General features: G+C 43.2%; 1 protein-coding gene across 2 annotated transcripts in view; it reads left to right on the top strand.

The window, feature by feature from the left end:
- cux2b (cut-like homeobox 2b) overlaps positions 1 to 19,844 on the top strand; it is a 97,379-nt gene that overhangs the window by 61,472 nt on the left and 16,063 nt on the right. For both annotated transcript variants that reach the window (XM_063490793.2, XM_063490792.1), the window contains exons 4-9: positions 4,556 to 4,634; positions 14,416 to 14,556; positions 14,759 to 14,918; positions 16,339 to 16,418; positions 16,759 to 16,825; positions 19,334 to 19,382. In XM_063490793.2, coding sequence (XP_063346863.1) covers positions 4,556 to 4,634; positions 14,416 to 14,556; positions 14,759 to 14,918; positions 16,339 to 16,418; positions 16,759 to 16,825; positions 19,334 to 19,382 — 576 coding nt within the window. The remainder of the gene's footprint in view (positions 1 to 4,555; positions 4,635 to 14,415; positions 14,557 to 14,758; positions 14,919 to 16,338; positions 16,419 to 16,758; positions 16,826 to 19,333; positions 19,383 to 19,844) is intronic.

Raw genomic sequence — 19,844 nt, 5'->3', positions numbered from 1 at the left:
CAACCTGCGGCCAAGCCCATTCCCTTGGTAGCCATATCCTTAATCATGAAATGGGTGAAAACAAAGAAAGAAATGTGAGCCAAACCCAGGGCAAGAGCCATATCACACAGCCAAAAGAGGAGAAGTGATTTGGTAGTTATAGACCTACCTTGAGCTGCACCTGTTCTTACAGCGCATGTCCTGATTTTTGGCAAGCTGTTGTCATCCTGAGACCAACAACACGCCCGGAATAACTGCCTCAGACCAAAAAAAAAAGAAGAAGGATAAAGAAAAACAAGCTATCCGGGACTTAAGAGCAGTGTGAAGGTTTTTTCTCCACACTGCTGCTACAGCTTCACTAATATCATGATATTATAAAAGCACAAGTTTGGGCAGTTTGTGCGTGCGTGCGTGCGTGCGTGTGTGTGTGTGTGTGTGTTAACACAATGCCAAGGAGGAAAACATCAGTTTAAATAAGCAACTGTGGCTGCCATTCAAAATCTTGGAAGGGTTATAAGCCCATTTCCAGACAGGTTGCAGTCCTGGGCACCTGCAATGAGAGATGATTCACAAGTGGTAAACCTTCAAGGCAGATGCCAATCTTTACAGGAGTGAATGTTCCAGCAAATTCACCCCAAGATTAAACCATGCAGTGCTGAGAGAAACTAAATAAACCCCAAACATTACATCTCACATTTACATCTCAGACCTCGGTTAGCGTTTTAAAATTCATAACATTAAAATTAAAAAGAGGATGAACAATTATGGCTTTGTGCCTAGTAGTCGTAGCAGCTACTTTTGGCTGTTCCCTTAATCACAATTGGCGACCACAGCTGTAGCTCCCTGCATATCTGGCAGATTTTTATGCCAACTTCACTTCCTGATGTGTCCCCCAAGAGATTTGTCTGCTCCCAGGATTGAATCGGGGTCTTTAACTTGTTAGGCAAATGCGTAAATCATACACTACGGAGCCACTTGCCAGGAGAAAGTCTCTTCTCACTAAAACGACATGGCATCATATCTTAGGTTTGTAAAGTTGCATTTGAACAAACCATGACACTTCTGGAAAAATGTCCTTCGGACAGATGAGACCAAAGTGTAGATGTTTGGCTTTAATGCACAGTTCTAGGTTTGGTGAAAAGAACATGCAGAATATTAGCGCAAAGAGCTCATACCAACTGCCAACCACAGTGGTGATGTGGTGATGATTTGGGCTTGTATTCTTGGGTCAAATGTAAGCCATCTGTCTGACAGAGCTTGGCTGAAAGTAGGTTATGCAACAGGACAACAGCAGCAAAATAAAAGAATCAAGATGATCTCAATTCTCCACAGCATTTTAGCGTTGGTAAAATTAAACAGAAAATGGTTCTTTCTAACTCCAAAAAGTTGATTCTGTTCATCTGGATGTGGCGTTTTCAGTGGAGGAAACGTTTCGTCACTCATCCAAGTCTCAGCTGATTGCAGGTTTCCCCAATCTTATAAACAGTACATTTGCACAATGATTGAAACTAGCACCACTGATGAACAATGGGCTGTGAGGTCAGCTTTTTGATCATTAATATGCAAATTGTCATGACCATCGATCAACAACCATTTCTTCAAGTTATTTCTGCTAAAGGTGATTCTACAAGCTACTAAATAATGGTCCTGTAGTTTTTCCACAATCTGCTTCTGCATGTTGGCTTAGTTTTTATTATATAAACAATGATGTGGTGTAATGTCAAATGAGCTGTTGTTCAAGTGAGTTTGCATATAAATAATTGTAAGATTTGGTACGGACATAGAATTTTTTGGTTTATGTCCTGGTGTGCAAAACCATAGTATTAAGAGGGTTTTACTGTAAATTTAAGTTGAAAAGAATGTGATTCATATGGATAAGTGTACGAGCAAAATATATATTTTTATTTAACAAAGCAGAATTTTTAGTTACATATTACGTTGGTGACATATCTGTCAGTTTAATATCTAAGCTAAAACTTGGGTAACAATGAAATTGCACGTTAGCAAGTTACAAAGCAAAGTTAAATGAGCAGCATAAACACAGATATTTGACTCAAACATAATTTTGAGTCAAATAAAATTTATCTCTATATTTAAAGGATGCTAGAAAAAGTTTGGGTTAGCTAACAAAGCAGAAACTTAGCTGTATTATTCATGTTTATACTTCTAACATTTCTCAAATGTCCCAATGCATTCCTAAACATAGCAAGTTGTCCATAATACTGTTGTGTTTGTCGCTATCCAGGAGTTCAGGATAGTCTTGGACAGGTTTTTCTGGTAATATTTGCCTAGCTCACCTGTGCAAGCTAATGTTTTCATGGTATAACAATGCAAATGCAAGAAGCAATTCCACATTTTAGTGTCATCAAAGAGTAGTCAATATAATAATACTGTAGTAGCAGACTGTGAACTAATGCTGGCACTGGATCTTTGTGATGTCATCATAAACATTGATCGGCTGAGGTACTTGTGATCCCAGGGGTATCATACAAATGCTGGTCCCTGTGCACCAGCTCCATCTGCTCATATCAGTTAGACTTGTGGCTTGAAAATCCCACGTGCTTGACTGGAGGTGGATTATCGTGGTCCTGAGGATGACTCTGAGGTGTCGTGCATAATCACAAAGTGCTTTGATGATAGGAAAGGCAGATTTGGGTGGGGGTGTCTTTACGCAGAGCGGACACTAACGTGAGAAGGCATCAGACGGGCGTGTGATTGATGTCTTTGCTAGCGTCTGTAGGCAGGTTAATGGTGTGATTGTGAAGGTAATCTCCGTGTTCTCTCATTAAAGGATGATGGAGGGCCAGCAGACCCTGGAAGATGGAGCCCTGGCTGGTGCCTTCACAAGGAGCTCGGGCTTTTTACATATGCAGTTGGGAGCCTCGTTTGATGTATATGCTTTGAGGAAGGCACGCCAGCCAGCAGACTGTCAGTGAAAAGTTGATGACTAGCTGTGGGATCAGCCACCCTGCTGTAGTGGCCATGTAGATGAGGTGTAAGCTCAGGTTGGTGATACTTTGTCTTGGTGTCACAGAGTGGTGTTGTTGGTTTGCTCATTGTCACGCTGAAGAGAGGAGAAGGAGACTTTTTAGTTACTGGCTCAAAAACAAGCTCTGGGTCACCAAACTGCTCCTCCTCGGGAAGCAAGCATAAAAACAGTGTCTCATCATTGGGAATAAAGCCCGCCTCAGCTGACGCAGCTCAGTTGTTGATGTACTCATAAGCAAAAGATAAAGCCGGAACGTTATTTATGGTGCCACTGAGCTTCACGCATTTTCACTGTTTGTGCACCAACATGCCAACATTAATGTCATGTTCCAAAGGGACAGGGGAGACTGGGGGAGGAGGGGGGGCAAATGGAGGGTGGTGGGAGGGTTAAATATGGGTAGAGCTGAGTGAAACAGAACAGCATAGTGTAGCAGGCAGCTGACTGAGAGCGGCAGACTATTGCATCTGTATTGATTGGGCTCCAGCCTTTTCCATTTTCCATGAACTCCTCGGAGCTGCTCCAAGTGGGAGTGATGGGGGGGATTTGCCTGATCTTTATGATATTTCTTTAAACATGATGCTGTCGTTATGCCTCCCTGGGGAAGACACCAGCCATTTCCAGTAAATCAAAGGCTCTGCGTCCCTCGCTGTTTTCCACACACCTTATTTATAACCCCACTAAACCGCCCCCAACACATTGCCACCATTCTCATAAGTGTTTTCTGCCTTTGCAAAATGAATGTTTTCTTTTTTTTCCCCCTTCGAGTGCAGCCGTACTCTGAGGAGGGGCCCCGGCTTAGCCATACTGCACACTTGACCCACTGTTGTGGAGTCCATTGAGTCTGTAATCAACAGTGACAGAAATGACACGGACAATAGATGACAATAATTTGAATTCTATCTGCTTTTGGAGTGGGGGGCCGTTTGAACAAGCCTGATCTGATTTACTGTTGCATGAGGACATGGAGAGGCAGATTCTGACTTACAAAAACAGGCCTGAGGTCTTAGCGGGAGCTGGGAGCAGAGTAACCCACATACCCACTAGTGCAGGTGCCCTCTCCATGGGGCCAGGTGGTAGCTAATTCACTTTCTTTGTCCCTCCTAATGAATCGTTAATTGGTTTGCATCACCCGCAGCGCCAAGGATAGCAGGTGCTGAGTGCTGCTGGTGATGGAGGCCACTGGCAAGTCTCCTCGCACACACCAGCACCTACATTTAACAGGCCAAATGTCACCTCGCAACATGTAGCATCTTGGCAGTGAAACAGCAAGGACGTGGTCGTAGTTTATACCTTGTTTCTCTAGTTGTCACAGATTATGTACAGTAGAAGCCACGGAGCATTTTTCCGGTATGCACATATAAAAGACAAGCAGAAATGTTTGATTTATCGGCAGGATGCTGTGAGGCTGACCTTTGCTCTCGGTACCATTCATTTATTGCAAGCAATAGGAGAGTTTGCATGCTTTCTGCTCTGTGTAAAAGCGTCAATTTAATGCCTGCAGTGCAAATATTCTGTGCATTGTGAGTTAGGCGTGTGCCAGGATCGTATCAGTCCGTGTTTTCCTTAATGGCATCTTCTCCCCTGCAGGTGGTTGCTCTGAACAAGCGCAGTAAGGAGGCAGAGTCTGCGTTCCTGGGAATCTACAAACAGCTTATCGAGGCCCCAGGTGAGTCTCCCACTAAGACCTGAGATGTGCATCTTCACAAACAACAGCAGCGGCAGCAGCATAAACACCGGCGTTACTCCTAGAATTATCTCTCTCCCTTCCAAGATCCCTCCCCAGAGATCAATTCCCTATCACTGGACCAGGCCTCTAAGTGTACACGCAGAGACATATCATGCATATGTGAAGAAAAAAAGTAATTTTCTTACCATAGATAGATATGGTGGAACAGTATATGATACAAGATGCATAAAACCCTATAGCCTGTGGCTCTTATCTGTTTTTCAAAGTCTACGCTCTCAGAGTGGTTTCCAAAACTCTGCGTGAGGCCACTTCAAAACCCAGCACTGGTCCTTGAGTGTAGCCTGGCTGAGGAGCGAACACATCCTTGAGGAGCTTTGCTGTTGATTGTGGAGGGCCAATTAAAATCCCAACTGAAGTCTGGCTCTGTGCGGAACGCAGGTCTGATGAGGCCAATGGGGGGAAAAAGGGGGGAAAGACAGTAAGTTAGAGCAGAGGAAAGACATATTGCGTGTTTATTTAGTTGTTATTTCAATGCCACGCAGGGCACATGTACTGTATTGCTCTTTGTTGCAGGAGACGGCAGCAAAACGCAGCCCAATCTCAGTCTAGATCAGAGAAACACTTGTGGCAGGAGTAGAGAATGCTGTTTACAGATTCAATGAATACAAGATAAAAGTCTGCGTCAGAGAAATAGCGACGGCGGCAACTGACTTTTAAAGGTCTCCATTTTTCCTTGAAGTCCCCTGCTTGATATTGCACCACCACACACATGCACACACCCACACACATACACTCTCACACACTTTGAATGGAGTTATTTCCTTGATAAAAGATAGCTTTCTTTGAAGATGTATTCAGTTTGATTTTCTGACCTATACCTTTTATATCGAGGCCTTAATTCAAGCCCAGGAGGGTCTTGTGAGATATATATTGTCACAAAACTCTCTCAAGTAGCAAATAGAGTCAACTAAGAGTTATGTTATGTTCAAGAACAAAGACTGATAAATTAAAAACAAAAACAAAAAACAAAGGCTGCTGTCATCCAACACCTGCTGTTAAGAAAAAGCATTCGTTTGCAGGGTAACGACTATTTTTTTCTCTCCGTGTTTCTTTATATCGAGTGTGTTTATTCACCCCGCCTGTGGTCATTATATCGAGTATGCAGGAGTAGACATTCCTGTATCAGGTTACATCAGGTGACGTAGCGCAGCCAGCCTCCTACCTCCATTTGACCTTACATTTACAAAGGGAGTCTGTTTCACTGTAGCACTGCGACTCATACAGAGTGAAGCGAGTTGTTTTCACTCTCAGCACTCAGCAAAGGTCAGGGAGTTAGCTATGGTACTGAACACCATGAGGCAGTCATTGCTTGTAACTCCACGGGAGCATGATTTAATACTGTAATAACTACTCAATGAAAACTGTAATAACAGCGTAATGATAAACCAGAGATCCTTACGTTTAGTGCAACATTGATTTTTATTACTCAGCTGAGCAGAGGTGACAAAATTACAGAATGAAGCTGACAGAAAAACTACTACTTGCTTTTTTTAACTTAAAAGTAATTTTTAAGAATTTTCAGAATTTGGATTACATGCTATATGTACTACTAGTATTACTATCAATGAGCATTAAATTGTCATTTTCAGACAATACAAATTAATATTACATTACTCTCAAATTAAGGTGTAGCCTCCTCAGTATTCATTAAAGGTCCTGCTTTTTTACACTCTCAAAAGCATCACTCTCTACACGGCTGTCTGCACTTTTTTTTACCACAGTGACAGTCACCGTGCTACCCACTGCACTCATGGTGTCACAGCTTTGCTTTTTTAACTTGTAGGTAAATTGTGACTAGCAATCAAGGTACTAATTGGGGCAAAATCAGAAGAGCACTCGTGAAAAATAATACTACTTAAAAAAATAAACAATTTTGAAATATCTGTCAAATATCAATTCAGGAAAGCTCTGTATGCTCATCTGTTTGTCTGTTATTCACCACAATAACCTTGTCATTTGGATGACCCGTTTTCATATTTTGATGTATTGCCTTTTGTTATTGCCTGGTCTGTGAGTAGCGCCATACATGCACACAGAGCCATGTTTTTGTTTGGCTGTCTTTGTGAGGACAGCCTCTTACCTCCAAGTTTAACAGTTGAACAAAGTGACAGGACTGTACCCGAACCAAATTTTAACTTTCCCTTTAAAATTAAGCTCTTAAAGTTGTCTGGATGCTCCAGCTCGCTGTCTTCCCATTCTGCACAGCTACATTCTTAACAGGCACAGTCACATAACTGTTCTCAGTAACATCTGACACATTTATAGGGCATCTGTAAATTGTAACTGTGACCAAAGGAAGCTAGGTTACACTGAATACAGAGGCTTTTTAAAGGAGAATTAAATAACTTATTTGGAACCTCCCTCTAATCATTTTTTTGCTCCACTTGCCACTCATAAAATATTACATTATCCTGTAATGATGTGGCCAGGGTCTCCATGTCTGTCTGCTAGAATGTCTCACTCTGCAGTTGCCTACTCACTGTCACATGGTGTGGTTTGATCTCAGCAGCCAAATCAGTCAGAGCACTGAGTGCTTATGTTTTTGGGCCTTCCAGTATCTGCCATCTGTGAGAAGGGCCTACAGTATCCTGTGCGTGTTTGTCACTGTACATCTTGCTGCTTGTGTCCAAGGTCAACCCCCCCCCCTCCCTCCCCGCCCACCTCTCGCTAGAATGGATGACTCCAGGTACACCGGAGGACAGTCATTTGGCTGTGGCCCCACTTCATTTCTCTCTGCCCCTCAAACACAACAGTGAGCTTTCCCACCATTCCCCCAACAAACGCTACAGCTCATGTATTTTTAATCTTTTGACAGATGCAATTATTCTTTACACGCCGTGCTCGTTAATCTTAATGCAGTTATTACTATTCATTGCAGGACGTTTTTCCCCTCCTATTATTTTATTTGAAAGTGCCTCTCCCTCAGTGTGTGTGTGTGCGTCTGTGTGCACGCTCAGTGTGTGCCGGCACCAAGCCTGTGGTCCAATCAGAGCGGGCCGACAGCAGAGTTAATGAATGCAAGAGGAGAACAAGGAAAGAAGGGGGGAGGGGCCCACAGTGCAGAGGCTCAATAAGTGACCTGTTGTATATGGATATCATTAACATGTGGTCACATATCAGTTATTCACTTTGCCACGCACGCTATCGGATCCAAAAAGCCGTATCCATTACAGTTGTGAGATTCCAGCGTGATAATGCTGCGGTTTGTTAATGCTCCTGTTCAGATTGCAACAGTAAACTCAGAGCAGAAATAACTTTTTGATGCGAGTGATTGAAGTGATTTTTTTCGTCTCCTTTCATGAGGCCCCTAAGCCGAGATGTCAATCCGCTGGAGTGTTTCATTAGCGTTCTATATTTTGATTTGCCTGTGACATCTCCCCATGCTGTGCAGTGTAACTCCTACCCAGTCTGGGGCTTGAAAGAGGCCTGTTAACAGTGTTTCCCTAACAATGTTTATATCACCTCCACATGGTTTTGATCAGCGCACATAAACACCTCCTGATCACTGAATGCTGAAAAACAGTGGCAGCTTCTGCCCGAATTCATCGGTTTCCCAGAGATGCTCCCGACTTCGTCTCTGTCTTCTTCTTCCTCGCCTTCTCTCCTGGAGTGTGCGAGTGCGCGTGCGTGCGTGTTCGAGTGGCGTTTGAACGTCTGCGTTTGTTGCCACCTCTGTGAGAGCAAGGAGGCCCTGTCGCCAGGGGCGTAGCCCTGAGACTGACGCTCCAGGTGTTTGCTCTTCCTCTCCTCCTCACAGTTCACACACTCATCCCTCAGGATCCACCCCGCTCCCCCTCTCCTTTAGAACACATCGCCTTTTATCTGAGCGGGGAGCTCACTGAGACTTTCTGAAGATTCTGATCTGAATACACCCCTCTAAGTGTGTATGTGTGTCTGTGTTGGGGCCTACGGCGTGTCTGATGTGTGTGTCTATTTATGTGGAAATGTTATGACAACAGCGCTTGCTAGTGGTGACCGCGAGCACTGCAGACGAGAGCCCAGGCACAAGCAGCTTTTTTGCCACATTAAGGCGCACGTCGTCTTGTGTTAAGAGATGCTTGTAAGTGCCTCACATATTCGCATCAGATGTTTCCCTCGGCTATGAGATTATCTGAACGCAGCACGCTGACCTTAGTAATTCAGAGTCGTTCAGATGCATAAAGAATAGTTGTCCTTCTTCAACCTCCCATATACAAATGCGAGCACCAGCAAGAGAGGCCTGCAAGGCACGGCGAGTTGGCTTTATTGTAATTGTGCAGCTGAGTACCTACAGTCAGGAGGAGAGCGAAGGAGAAGTGCCTTGTGCATTTGTGGCAGTCCTGTTGGAAAATAAGGGCATATAAAAGCTGATGGAAAAATGAAAGCTCTCTGGGCGGGACGAGATTATGCACAAGTGATTAATAAGAGCAGTTATAAACAAAGGCCCAGGAGATGTTTGAGGTGCTTAATAATGCATTATGTTCATAAAAGAGCCGGGGCCTCTCCAACTGATCCCTGTGGAGTAGGAGACCCCAGAGGGACCAGGAGAGTGTGCTCTTAAAAGACAGCAGCGTGTGTGTGTTTGTGTGCATGTGTGTAGGAATGCATGTGTGTGCGTGCGTGTCTAACCAAAGTATTCAAAAAAAAATTTAAACAATAGGCCGGTATATTTGATGAGGTTAAATCATTGTGATTTGTCTTACAAGTCTAATAAAACAAGACTGGGAGGTAGGTGGTTTTATCATTGTCACATTTCCAGTGAAGTTTGGTTTGGATGTTATTGGCACATCTTTTTTTTTCACTGCAGCATCTCGTGTTAATTTTAAATGCTGTCTAGCTCTACTCTTTGTTCCAAAGCCCCGGTCTTTGTTCTGAGCTTTAAAATGTCTCGGTATTGATGTCATTCCTTCTTCGTCCTTCAGTCTGTCAAACAAAGACGCAGAACGGCAATGAAAAAGAACAGGTTAAAAAGTTTCTCTTTCAGCTTTGTTTTGTTCGCGCACACAAAAGCCTCCGCTTCCCACAATCATATTTTTTCATTCCACCTTCTATCTTTTTTCATTATTTTTTTCATTATTTATTTTTTATTTTAGCGTTTTCTCACTCCTGCCACATCAAGGTAAAGCGAGACTTGGGTTTGCTATCTGAATATCAAATGCTCGTTGGTTTAAAATACGCCACAAAAGGAACAAAGTTATGTTTCTGAATTTGCTGCAAGTGGTTTGTGTTTCTTCTAATCAAAACTAATCCTTGACTGGTTGCGGGAAAGAGGCACCGTTTTATTCGATACATCTTATGTCACGATGCATTGTGTGCGAAGGTGAGAGCGAAGCTTTAGTGTTCTGTCAACCTAGTTTTAATCCTTGACAACAATATTACAGCAGTCTTGCTGTTTGTTGCAGCAGCACCAGAGCATGTTTATGGACCTTGAAGTCCACTCAGAGGGAAAAAAAAAACAAGACTGTTTTGAATGAAAAGAAAAAACCTTGGAGCACAGCCTTGTAAATTAATTTGTTCGTGTTGTATGATGGGAACACAGCTGGCCTCATTAACATGCGCACAACAAATAATTATAGCTTTTTTTTTTTCCTCTCTCTTCAGCCAGCCAATGCTTGGCTAATGGGCTTGCTGGGTTAATTATGTCAGAGCGTAATTACACAGGGCCCAGGGAGACATAATGGTGCACCCTACTGCGCCCACACCGCCTAATGATGGTGTATCGCTGACAGGGCCAAGACGGACCGCCCCGACACACCTGCTTGTCTTGGCGCACGCCACGCTCGTCCACCCCCACCCACCTAGACGCGCAGCCTGAACCTGTGCACCCTCCTCTTGTGCACCCTCCTCCTCCCCCCCGGTGCCACACGCCATCCGCCGAGCCAGGCTCTGACTGCTGGACCGAAGGCTCACCCAGACACACAGTAGCTGCTTTGAGATGTGTAACTGCACAGAAACAGCAGCACAGTGACCACAAGCAAGAAGCTACAGGGTGGTAACCTCATTATCGCTCAGCTAAAGTGATGAAACTCAATATCAACATAGCGAGTGAGGCGGCGTGAAAACTTTAAAAAGTCACGCTAACCTTTTGTTGAGGATCAGTTGGGGTTACATTAATCAAATGGGTATTGTTTATGTAGTTTGGCCTTCTCTTATGTTGGTATTAATTACATTGTAATTTCTAATTAAGGATGCACACACAGCAAGATGAGCGAGACAGCCAGAATGAAAATCTGCAGCACGCCCATGCATCTTCTCTACTTCCAGTTTTCTCGCATACAGTTAACGATTAGTGGCAACTTCTTATGGATGCGGACGATTAAGAAAGAAACCGAGTACAACATCATCAATAATGTGGCGACATCAGTGTGAAACAGTATTTTATGTTAACCTGTTGTTTTTTTCATACTTATATCCAAGTTTTGCAGAGCACCTGACCTGTTCAGGGTTTAAAATAAGGTTCTTTACCACAGACTGTATATAAAAGATGGATGTATTCACTGTGAACTTCCCAACCCATTCTCAATCCCAAAGCGTAATATGTTGTGCTAGGTGACAAATCGTCAACATATTACGCTTGCAGACACCCATCACGTCCCTAAATGACGAGATCGGAAAAATTAGAAAACATGAGAACCGTTTGGAATCAATCTACACATTCATTTTACTTAAATCGCTTTGGAAAACACTATTTAACGTCATTAAAGTGCTGGTTAAGGTTAGGGATAAGGTTATGGTTAGGGTTAGGGCTGGAATGCATGGCTGGAGCGTGTATTACCACGTGTATACCATTATCATTCTACTGGATTTCACCCATATCCCGGCGCATAGCATAACAACAGGGAAGGTCACCTTTCGCGTTCCTCAGGAACACCGCGGGATGTGACAAATTGTCGGGATGTTACGCCTCGGGAGTGAGAATGGGCTGGAACTTCCCCCTTATGCTTTATTGTTTTTCCGAGTCAGAAGTTACCACATGTGGATGAGATGGAGGCGTTCAGCAAGTTGCATTCATAGCCTTTATGGGTGGATGCCAAATTTGTGTTTGGCATATTAAAAATTCTGTCATTTCACACACCAAAATTGGCTAATGGTGCAGTTAAGCTCATAGCCAGTCAGTGATATTTAAAATTAAAATTTAAAATTGCATGTGAAAATGCTCCAAAAGGCATCAACAGCACAGACGATGAGAGACCAAGTCCAGGGACTTCAGGTGATGTCAGACAGATGTCTAGCAGCTGCCATCTGTCACTCAAAAATGGCCTGTTAGACATAAATAATATTTTTAGAAGTTTAAATAATGAATGCATAAATAATTCACCCTGGTGCATCTGTCATCTACTTGGAGACTAACACAATATTATGTATATTTCACTTGTAAAGTTGGGTATTTTAACATGGTAGTTGATGTGGAGTGACTTATTTTTGGAGCAAACCTCAAGTTGTCATTTGAGGAACTGCAGTTTTTGATACCTGGAAGTTTCTGCTCGGGCTTTACACATTCTTACTGTTTTGACAGTTTGCATATAATGAAATTTACAAAACTCTTTTTAAAAATGTCTTGATGTTAACTAAAAAAGGAGTTGACTGGATCAAGAAACACAAGAAGTCAGACAGGCCGACATATTATTACCAGCCTCCCTTATTTAGAAGAGGAAGAAAATCTCACTCTGTTCAGTGGCTGCGATTTCAGTGGTTGCACACTTGGACCTATATTAACCAGAGAAAACGATGCATTAAATGTCCTGTGATTTATTAGCTGAAACGACCCGCTGTTGCCCAGTCACTTACCACGACCTGAGAGCGCACATCCAATCATCCATAATTAAGATAAGGGATGAATTAAATGGAAGCATTTATTTGGGCAGACTCTGGTGTGACTCGCACAAAGTACATAATGCCTCATCAGCTGCATTATATTTCTTGATTGGCGGGAATGTGAACTTTAAGGTTAGTGTTGAATTCCTCTCCAGTTCCAGTTTTTTAATGGTGGATTTAGGACCAGAGCTGCTCTAAGAAGAACCTCCATCAATTAGTAGCTCTATTTTCCAAAGTTAGCCGCAGTCTTTCTGGACTCTCCTTGAGTAACTGTAGATCCGAGCCCCTTGGAGAATACCCTCTCTGCTCTACTTTGATGGGGGTTAATTTTGTATACAGACTTAAGTTATATCCCTTCACTTTAAATTTGACTTTACTTTACTCCCCTGCCACTGATTGATAATCCTGGCTTGTCCATGCGTGAAAGATCCCTTACTATAATCTCTGTCCTTTGATCATTAAAAGTTGAAAGGATATAAAATGGAAAGAGGCTGATAAAGTGATTTCTGTGACAGTGGGTCGATGGAATAGCAGTGCTTTAAGTCATCCTGTTTGTCTTAGAAGAGCTGTGCTCTTAATAGTGATGTCCCTCGTGACTGATGCAATATCTCTACAGTTGGTGTAACAATGAATGCAGACAATGTTTGACTGTAAACGGTCCTGGGAAAAATAGCTCAATCAATTAAATGGCCCAAAATGTTTGTCTGATGAAAATGCAGATATGGCGAGCTGCAATGTTCGAGCAGGATTTCAACAAATTGCACGTTGCAGAAGTTTTCGGCTCTTTGATGAGCGTTTATTATTTCGTGGCCTGCTGGTTCAGAGTTTGCATTCTCTCGGTGGCATCTGGCAAAGTTTAAACGTCTGTGGCTCCAACTTCTTATGAAAAGTCACTTCAGTCAGTGCCCATACTGAAGAAGGGATCCAATTGGGTTCCACACAGAAGTCTAAGATGAGTGGATGAAAGCTGTGGGAGAAAAGTTTGTGCAGCAAAGCAGCGATTTTCCTCCTCTTTTAGAGTTTTGAAGGGCTGCGGTGTGTCTGTGCATCTGCGTGTGTGTGTGTGTGTGTGTGGGTGAGTGTGAATGTGTGCGCGTGGCTCTTGCTCCCCCCCCCCCACTTGTCAAGGAGCTCCCCTGAGCTTCCTTCTCTGTGCTTTGGCACTAGAAGTCACCTCCTTTGGTGTTCGGCAGGCAGGTACACAACAGGAGCAGCTCTCTCTCTCTGAGCTGTTGAACTTTTCGGGAGGGGAAAAAAGGGAAGGGGAAGATTAAAAACAGCCCTGTGATGTGGAGTGCCGAGCTGCCTCCTGAGAATTCCTGGCATAATAATTTAAATGATCAAATGATACAGAGGAGACTTGTTAGCTGAGAAACAGCCTCCTAGTTGGCCCCATGGGCCTGGTGCTGCCGCGCATGCATTGCAAAACAGCTCCTCTGTTGTGCTAAAGAATCCCGCTTTTTTTTTAACCTCCTTTTCAGGAGCAGAGTTTTTCTACACTTTGCCTAGGTGTATACATGGGACTTAAGTCTCCGTCACATATTCATTGTAATCTCTCTTTTTTTTTTGTCGTCTTTGCCATTCATCAGCATGTGAGAGGACTCATTAGATTAGATTTTTGAACATGTGAAGGGTCGGAACAGCACTTGTGTCATTAGGTCCAGGCTGTGAAATTTTCAAAGGCGGCTGAGTGGGGAAAGTCTAAGAGTCACTCTTTGGAAACAAGTCTCAGCGGAATAGCCTGCTTCTGTTGAAAGTGCGAAGCAGAAAACTCTGTAATGTGCTTCACAGACAGTGCACACAGTTAAACAGCTATTTTGCTTTTTTTGAAAAGTAGAAGTGTATGGGTATCATGTGAATCTCAGTTGTTCTTCCTGCACAGATTTGTTTGCGCGTGTTTCCACAGATCCCGCTCCTGTGCTGGAGGCCTCACATTCCCTGGAGGAAAGGCTGCAGCAGCTTCAGAGTTCAGCCCCAGACAGCGAGGCCCTGGTACGAGAGATCAGTGGGCACTGGAAGAAACACCTGGAGTGCCTTGAAAAGACAGGTCAGCCTCAAATCATCTACATTAAGCGGCTGCTGCAGTACGTGTCTGCAGGTATATGAAGCTTCATTAAAATACACCTGGACTTGAAATATATCTGAGTATCGGAGGAAGTGTGTACAAGCAACATCGTTAAATAAAATAAACTGTCGTGTTTCATTTCTGAGCCCTCACTTTACCAACTCATGGCTCTTCATTTACACAGAGCCCGCAGAGGACGATCAGGCAATCTCAGACACAGCAGTGAATAAAGAGGCCCCAGAATCCAGCCCTCCAGCCTCCCTGATGACCCCAAACAGCACCCCGGCTCCTGGGGCCCCAGACTCCCCACAGCAGAACCACCGGGATCGTGCTAATGATGGCGGGTGAGAGCTAGTTTTTAATTTATAATAATAATAAATTGTTGTTATAACCTGTGCACACAATGGTTTGCAATTCTTAAAGAAATATGTAATTGAAGATTATAGAAATGTTATAAACATTTTCCAGCTCATGCTGACTTTAAACTGACTTTATTATTCTCATGTAGAGGTTTGTTATTTTGGGAATCTGCTTGAATACATGCTTTAATATTCCATCTTACACAGCTGCACCTTTTCTCACCCTGTCTGAAATACACCTTTTTAGCTCCCATCCCTTTTTCACAAGGGATTGCCACAGCAGGTAGCTCCACATATTTGATTTGTCAGACTTTTACCCCAAAGTATTTCTAGTACTTCCAGAAATGAACCAGTCTATTCTTTTTGCTGTTTTTGAGGCAAGACTGTTGACTGCTAACAAATCCATTTTGGCTTCTGTGCCTTCTAACATTGTCTCTGGGTGATAATTTTAAACATAAATGTAGACAATATCACTACACAGTCATTTCTGTAACTTATGTGAAGGCATTTACGGTTTAAAAAATGACTCTAATGGCCGTGTTTTCACCACATAATGCTGCAGAAACATAAAAATATGTTCATACACCTTACATACACATAATGTAAATTTGGCTGTATAAAGATATAGTGTATGTGAGCCCAGCGAGTGGGAGAGAAGCAAACAGATGGTAAAATTACCCAGATTAGCCACGCACCATGCTAACACTAAGCGCATAGGGATTTTCCTTTTATGGTGGGGATATTACCGTCAGAACTTAAAGTTATATACTGGGTCTTCAGTTCCTCAGATGTTGGGAATACATGAAAATGCTTGGGTCCACTCCTGCAGCACACAGCGGAACATTTTGTGTACCTTGCTAACATATTTTAAAGTTAGCAAAAGCAGCTCTAGCATGGCGGTAATGGCAGCTCACTGCATCTGGATTTTTTAAGGCAGCTGCTCATTCTTTATCTGAAAGTTTGCAAAATTAGTTGCTCTAAGGGTATCATGTTAGCATGCTGCATAGTGAAATGGATAGGGAACAGAAGAAAAGCCTGGTCGTATACTAGCAGTGTTTCCAGATTGGGATGGACTACTCTGTATACTGGAAAACTTTTTATAGTGGGCAAAAACAAACAACGCAGTAAAACAGGCAAAAGAATGTGGCTAACCTGAAAAAGCTAATAAAATGATTTTAAACTTGAGCTAAAACTGGCTTCTTGTGTGTGTGTGGTGTGGAGGAATGGTTGCAAACATCCCACTTTATCTATACGCATCAAATGTGGCCCAAAACACGTCAGCATTTCAGTAATTTAAAGCATTTTCCCTTTGCTCTTTCTACTTGGTTTTGATTAACATATTAAAAGTGCGCATTAACGTATGGCCATGATGTAGGCAGGAACTGACAAGAGTTTCTTTTCTCAGGGAGGAGGAGGAGAGCGCTGATGTTAGCTTGGCTGACAGACTATCAGAGGCCGAGGAGAAGATCAAAGTTCTGCATTCATGTAAGTGGTTTAAACACTGGCATGTGCTGTAGCTGTTAGATTTAATATCAACCCATTAAAGAACCATTGCTTGTCTAATTGCAGTATGGTGCCACCTGCTGCAACACTGCTCCCTGATTGGTGCTCGTGTTTACATAAATAAAAATGGGAAGTTGATATATTTTGTCAGTGTAAGTTGTCAGCTGTTAAACTTATAACAAGCTGTGTTTTGACTCTGGAACGGATATTGATCCATCCTGAAATTGGACCTGTACAATGTAGCTTTAAGGTAAAAGTTCATGTGTCTTTTTTTTTTCTTTTAACATGAATTTCTGACTCCCCCCTGTGTGTTTCTCATTAGCTTTGAACACTGCACAGACAGAGCTGCTGGAGCTGCGGTGTAAATACAACCAGGAGATGACGAACAAGTAAGAGTCTGCCTCTCATCTCACGTTTTCTGTTTACTTTGGCACACATTTCCAAATTTCAGAGGTTTTTCCCCGCTCCCTCCCACAGTCGTGACGGCTGCACGCCAGCATCACCGTAGCATTTCGAGTGCTCGAGCCGCTCTTATTTTACCTACATAAACTCGCGTCCAGTGTAGAGCTGAGGAATGCCATTGTAAAAGCAGAGTGAGAGTGACTCAGCCACTAATGCAGGTCGATGAGAGAGGTCTGTGTTTGCTTTCACTGGCAGCTGGGCCTTGACAGCCCTCAAGAAGAATTGCTTCATTTAAAGATTGCTTCAGAAAACACTCTACCTTATCCTGGTCTTTGAGCGCAATGTATCCACCACACGGCTGAAATGAATCTGAGCTTGTATGAAGGATGTCGATAGACATTCAAAGTAAACACTCCTTTGTTTGGGTTGTGCTCTAGAGCACAGTCAGCCGCTGCTAATGGATTTTCTCCCAGGCTTAATCCTTGGCGCAATTGAACTGATGTCTCCAGACCCGCTGCCATCCATTTTGTCGGATTGGACACATTTTCAGTTTGGCCTTACCTTTTTGCAAAGAGCTGCGATGTGAAAGAGCATCTCTGTCATGTAGTTTGTCATACTGTGTGTGCGTGTTGCCCCGGTCGCATTCCTCAAGGCCGACAGTAGCAGCAGCGACCCCGCAGCTCAAGCTGCAGCTATCCCGCCCTGACCCCAAGCGTCTGAGCGCCGGGCAGGGCCTCTATTAGTCTCACTGACTGTTTCCTCGGTGCTGATAAGAAAAACTATTTGTCTGCCTCGGCTTGAGTAGCTGAACAGGTAATCAATACAAAACATTTTCCGTAGTGCACAAGTTCATTAAACGTAGAACTGACACCTGTTAGTGTTTACTGTCAGGAGGACGCCATCTATACAGGCCTTATTGGGCAAGCCCAGGACCCTTTAAAACTGGGGCTGCACCAACTGCAAGAACGGGATTGGTCAGAGGCATCATCTGACAGATAGCTGCACTACAGCCACGTTCACACATGCGTTGCATTCCTGAACTTTGCTCATACATACCTGACAGAAGTGCATGTGAGAAGGTAGATGTCCAATCAGACATTTGCATTCATACCTGCACTAGCTTGCTTCTCTTGCAAAGCCACATCAAGTTGATGAGTGAATAACGCAGCTTATCTCCTGGTGCATGGATGCCATGTGTGCTGCCTCCTGCACGCTCAAGCCACAAGTCTAGCTCCTCCAAACTTTGCAGAAGTGTGCACCACATATGAGAGAGAGCAGCTGATTCTCCCAAAATTGTCAAGTTCATTTGTCTTAATGTCTTATGCACAAGTATTGAAAGATTGTATTTGTGCGTTCTTGTGATCCCATTGGATTAATAATTTTTCAGGTAATCACAGCTTTTGATGTGAGACAATGGAGCAGATAGGCGCAAACATGAAAGATAATGAGGGTTTGGCTGAATATAGTTAGTTTAATAAGGATTTAAAAAGTCTGATGTGTTCTTTGAACAGTTTTATTTCCTTTGGTTAAAAAGGACTGCTGTGTCCCGAAACTTGAGAAACCTATGTGCATATTTAAATCAATCACAGCGTTCTCGTTAATTCATCCTTATCTACCTTTTGAAAATCTGATCCCATGTGTGCAAAATGAAACTGTTGAACTTCAAACACACCTCATGAATAATCCTGCTGAGCTTCTGTTTAAATTAGACTTCTCTGATTGTTAGATGTATGGAGGCTGGAAGTTGGAGTTCAGCCTCAAGAGTTCTGAGGGGAAAAAAACACGATTCGTGTATGCATCCGCTCGCTTGGCCGCTGACGTTGTGCCATCAGAGCTGTTCTTGGGGTATCTAGGATTATTAATGACCTGGGTTTACATAGACACTGATTACACCTGGTGGATTAAAAAAATCCATTATATTGAGAATATTTCCATGATTTTGAGGGAATAAACAGTTCGGGAGTTAATTTTTTGTTATTGTGGACTTTGCTTTGAAAATATGTCTCTCAAATTATAATTGATAGGTTTTTTTTTAATGCTTGGTAACATATTAGCTGTAGGGGGTGGGAATTTAAACTCACTTTTTCCAAAATCCCAGCTGAGTTTCTAATTTGAGGTACTGAAATGCCAGAATACAGACAGTGATAAAACTCAATTGCCAGTTCATTAGGGACTTTTAGCCTCTAGTGTGTTGAACAGTTTTTTCCCCAAATATTCTGTGCATAATGATTTATGCGTAGTAAGTGTTAGAACGTCCTTTGACTATGAAGTATATGTGTGAAACAAAACTCTGCAAAACTCTATTGTGCATTTCCTGTTGTTGGTCAGTATGTGGTTATAGGGCCATAGCTTTCCTGAAATATGACTGTCACGCTACAGCTTTGTTTCGTGTGTAGCAGAATGTGTAATAGCAGTTGGTTTTGTTTTTTTGTTTATTTGAAAGTGAAAATATGTCGCCAGTAAACCTTCTCTGTCTGGATGTGCATGTGCTGCAGGGCGGAGGAGGTCGACGGCATCATGGCGAGTCTTGAGAAAGCAAACCAGGTGAGTTCGGTCTTCCTGTGCACTCCTCTGATTGAGATGCTCCTTCATTAAGGTAATCACTCCTGTAATCAAGCCTCGGCTTTAATTAGGCACCCTCCGCCCTGTGCCCCCCCCCCAACCCTCTCCTCTTCCTCCCCCCTTCTGCCTCCCGTGCCCTGAGAGTGTGATTAGTGAATGTAAACCCGAAGCCCCGTCGGTGGGCGTGCTACGGCAGCACGGCTCCACTCAGCAGAGAACAGGAGACTGCCGAGCGCGATTGATGCCGGAGTGCCGAACGCCGGGGTTCTTAGTTATCTCATTGCCTTGATTGCTTCCTGTCCTGGTGATACTTCTTTTCTTCTGCTTCCCTCTTCTCTGCTCTGATTTTCTCCCTCGCTCTCGTTCTCTCCCTCTCTCTGCTGCTGCTGCTCTCTGCCAACCGCTCCCAGATAAATGTTCTCAAAATGAATCATTAATTAGCAG

The sequence above is a fragment of the Pelmatolapia mariae genome, linkage group LG12 (genome assembly GCF_036321145.2).
Source record: "Pelmatolapia mariae isolate MD_Pm_ZW linkage group LG12, Pm_UMD_F_2, whole genome shotgun sequence".
Lineage (NCBI taxonomy): Eukaryota > Metazoa > Chordata > Actinopteri > Cichliformes > Cichlidae > Pelmatolapia > Pelmatolapia mariae.
This window is presented reverse-complemented; position numbering and strand designations above follow the sequence as displayed.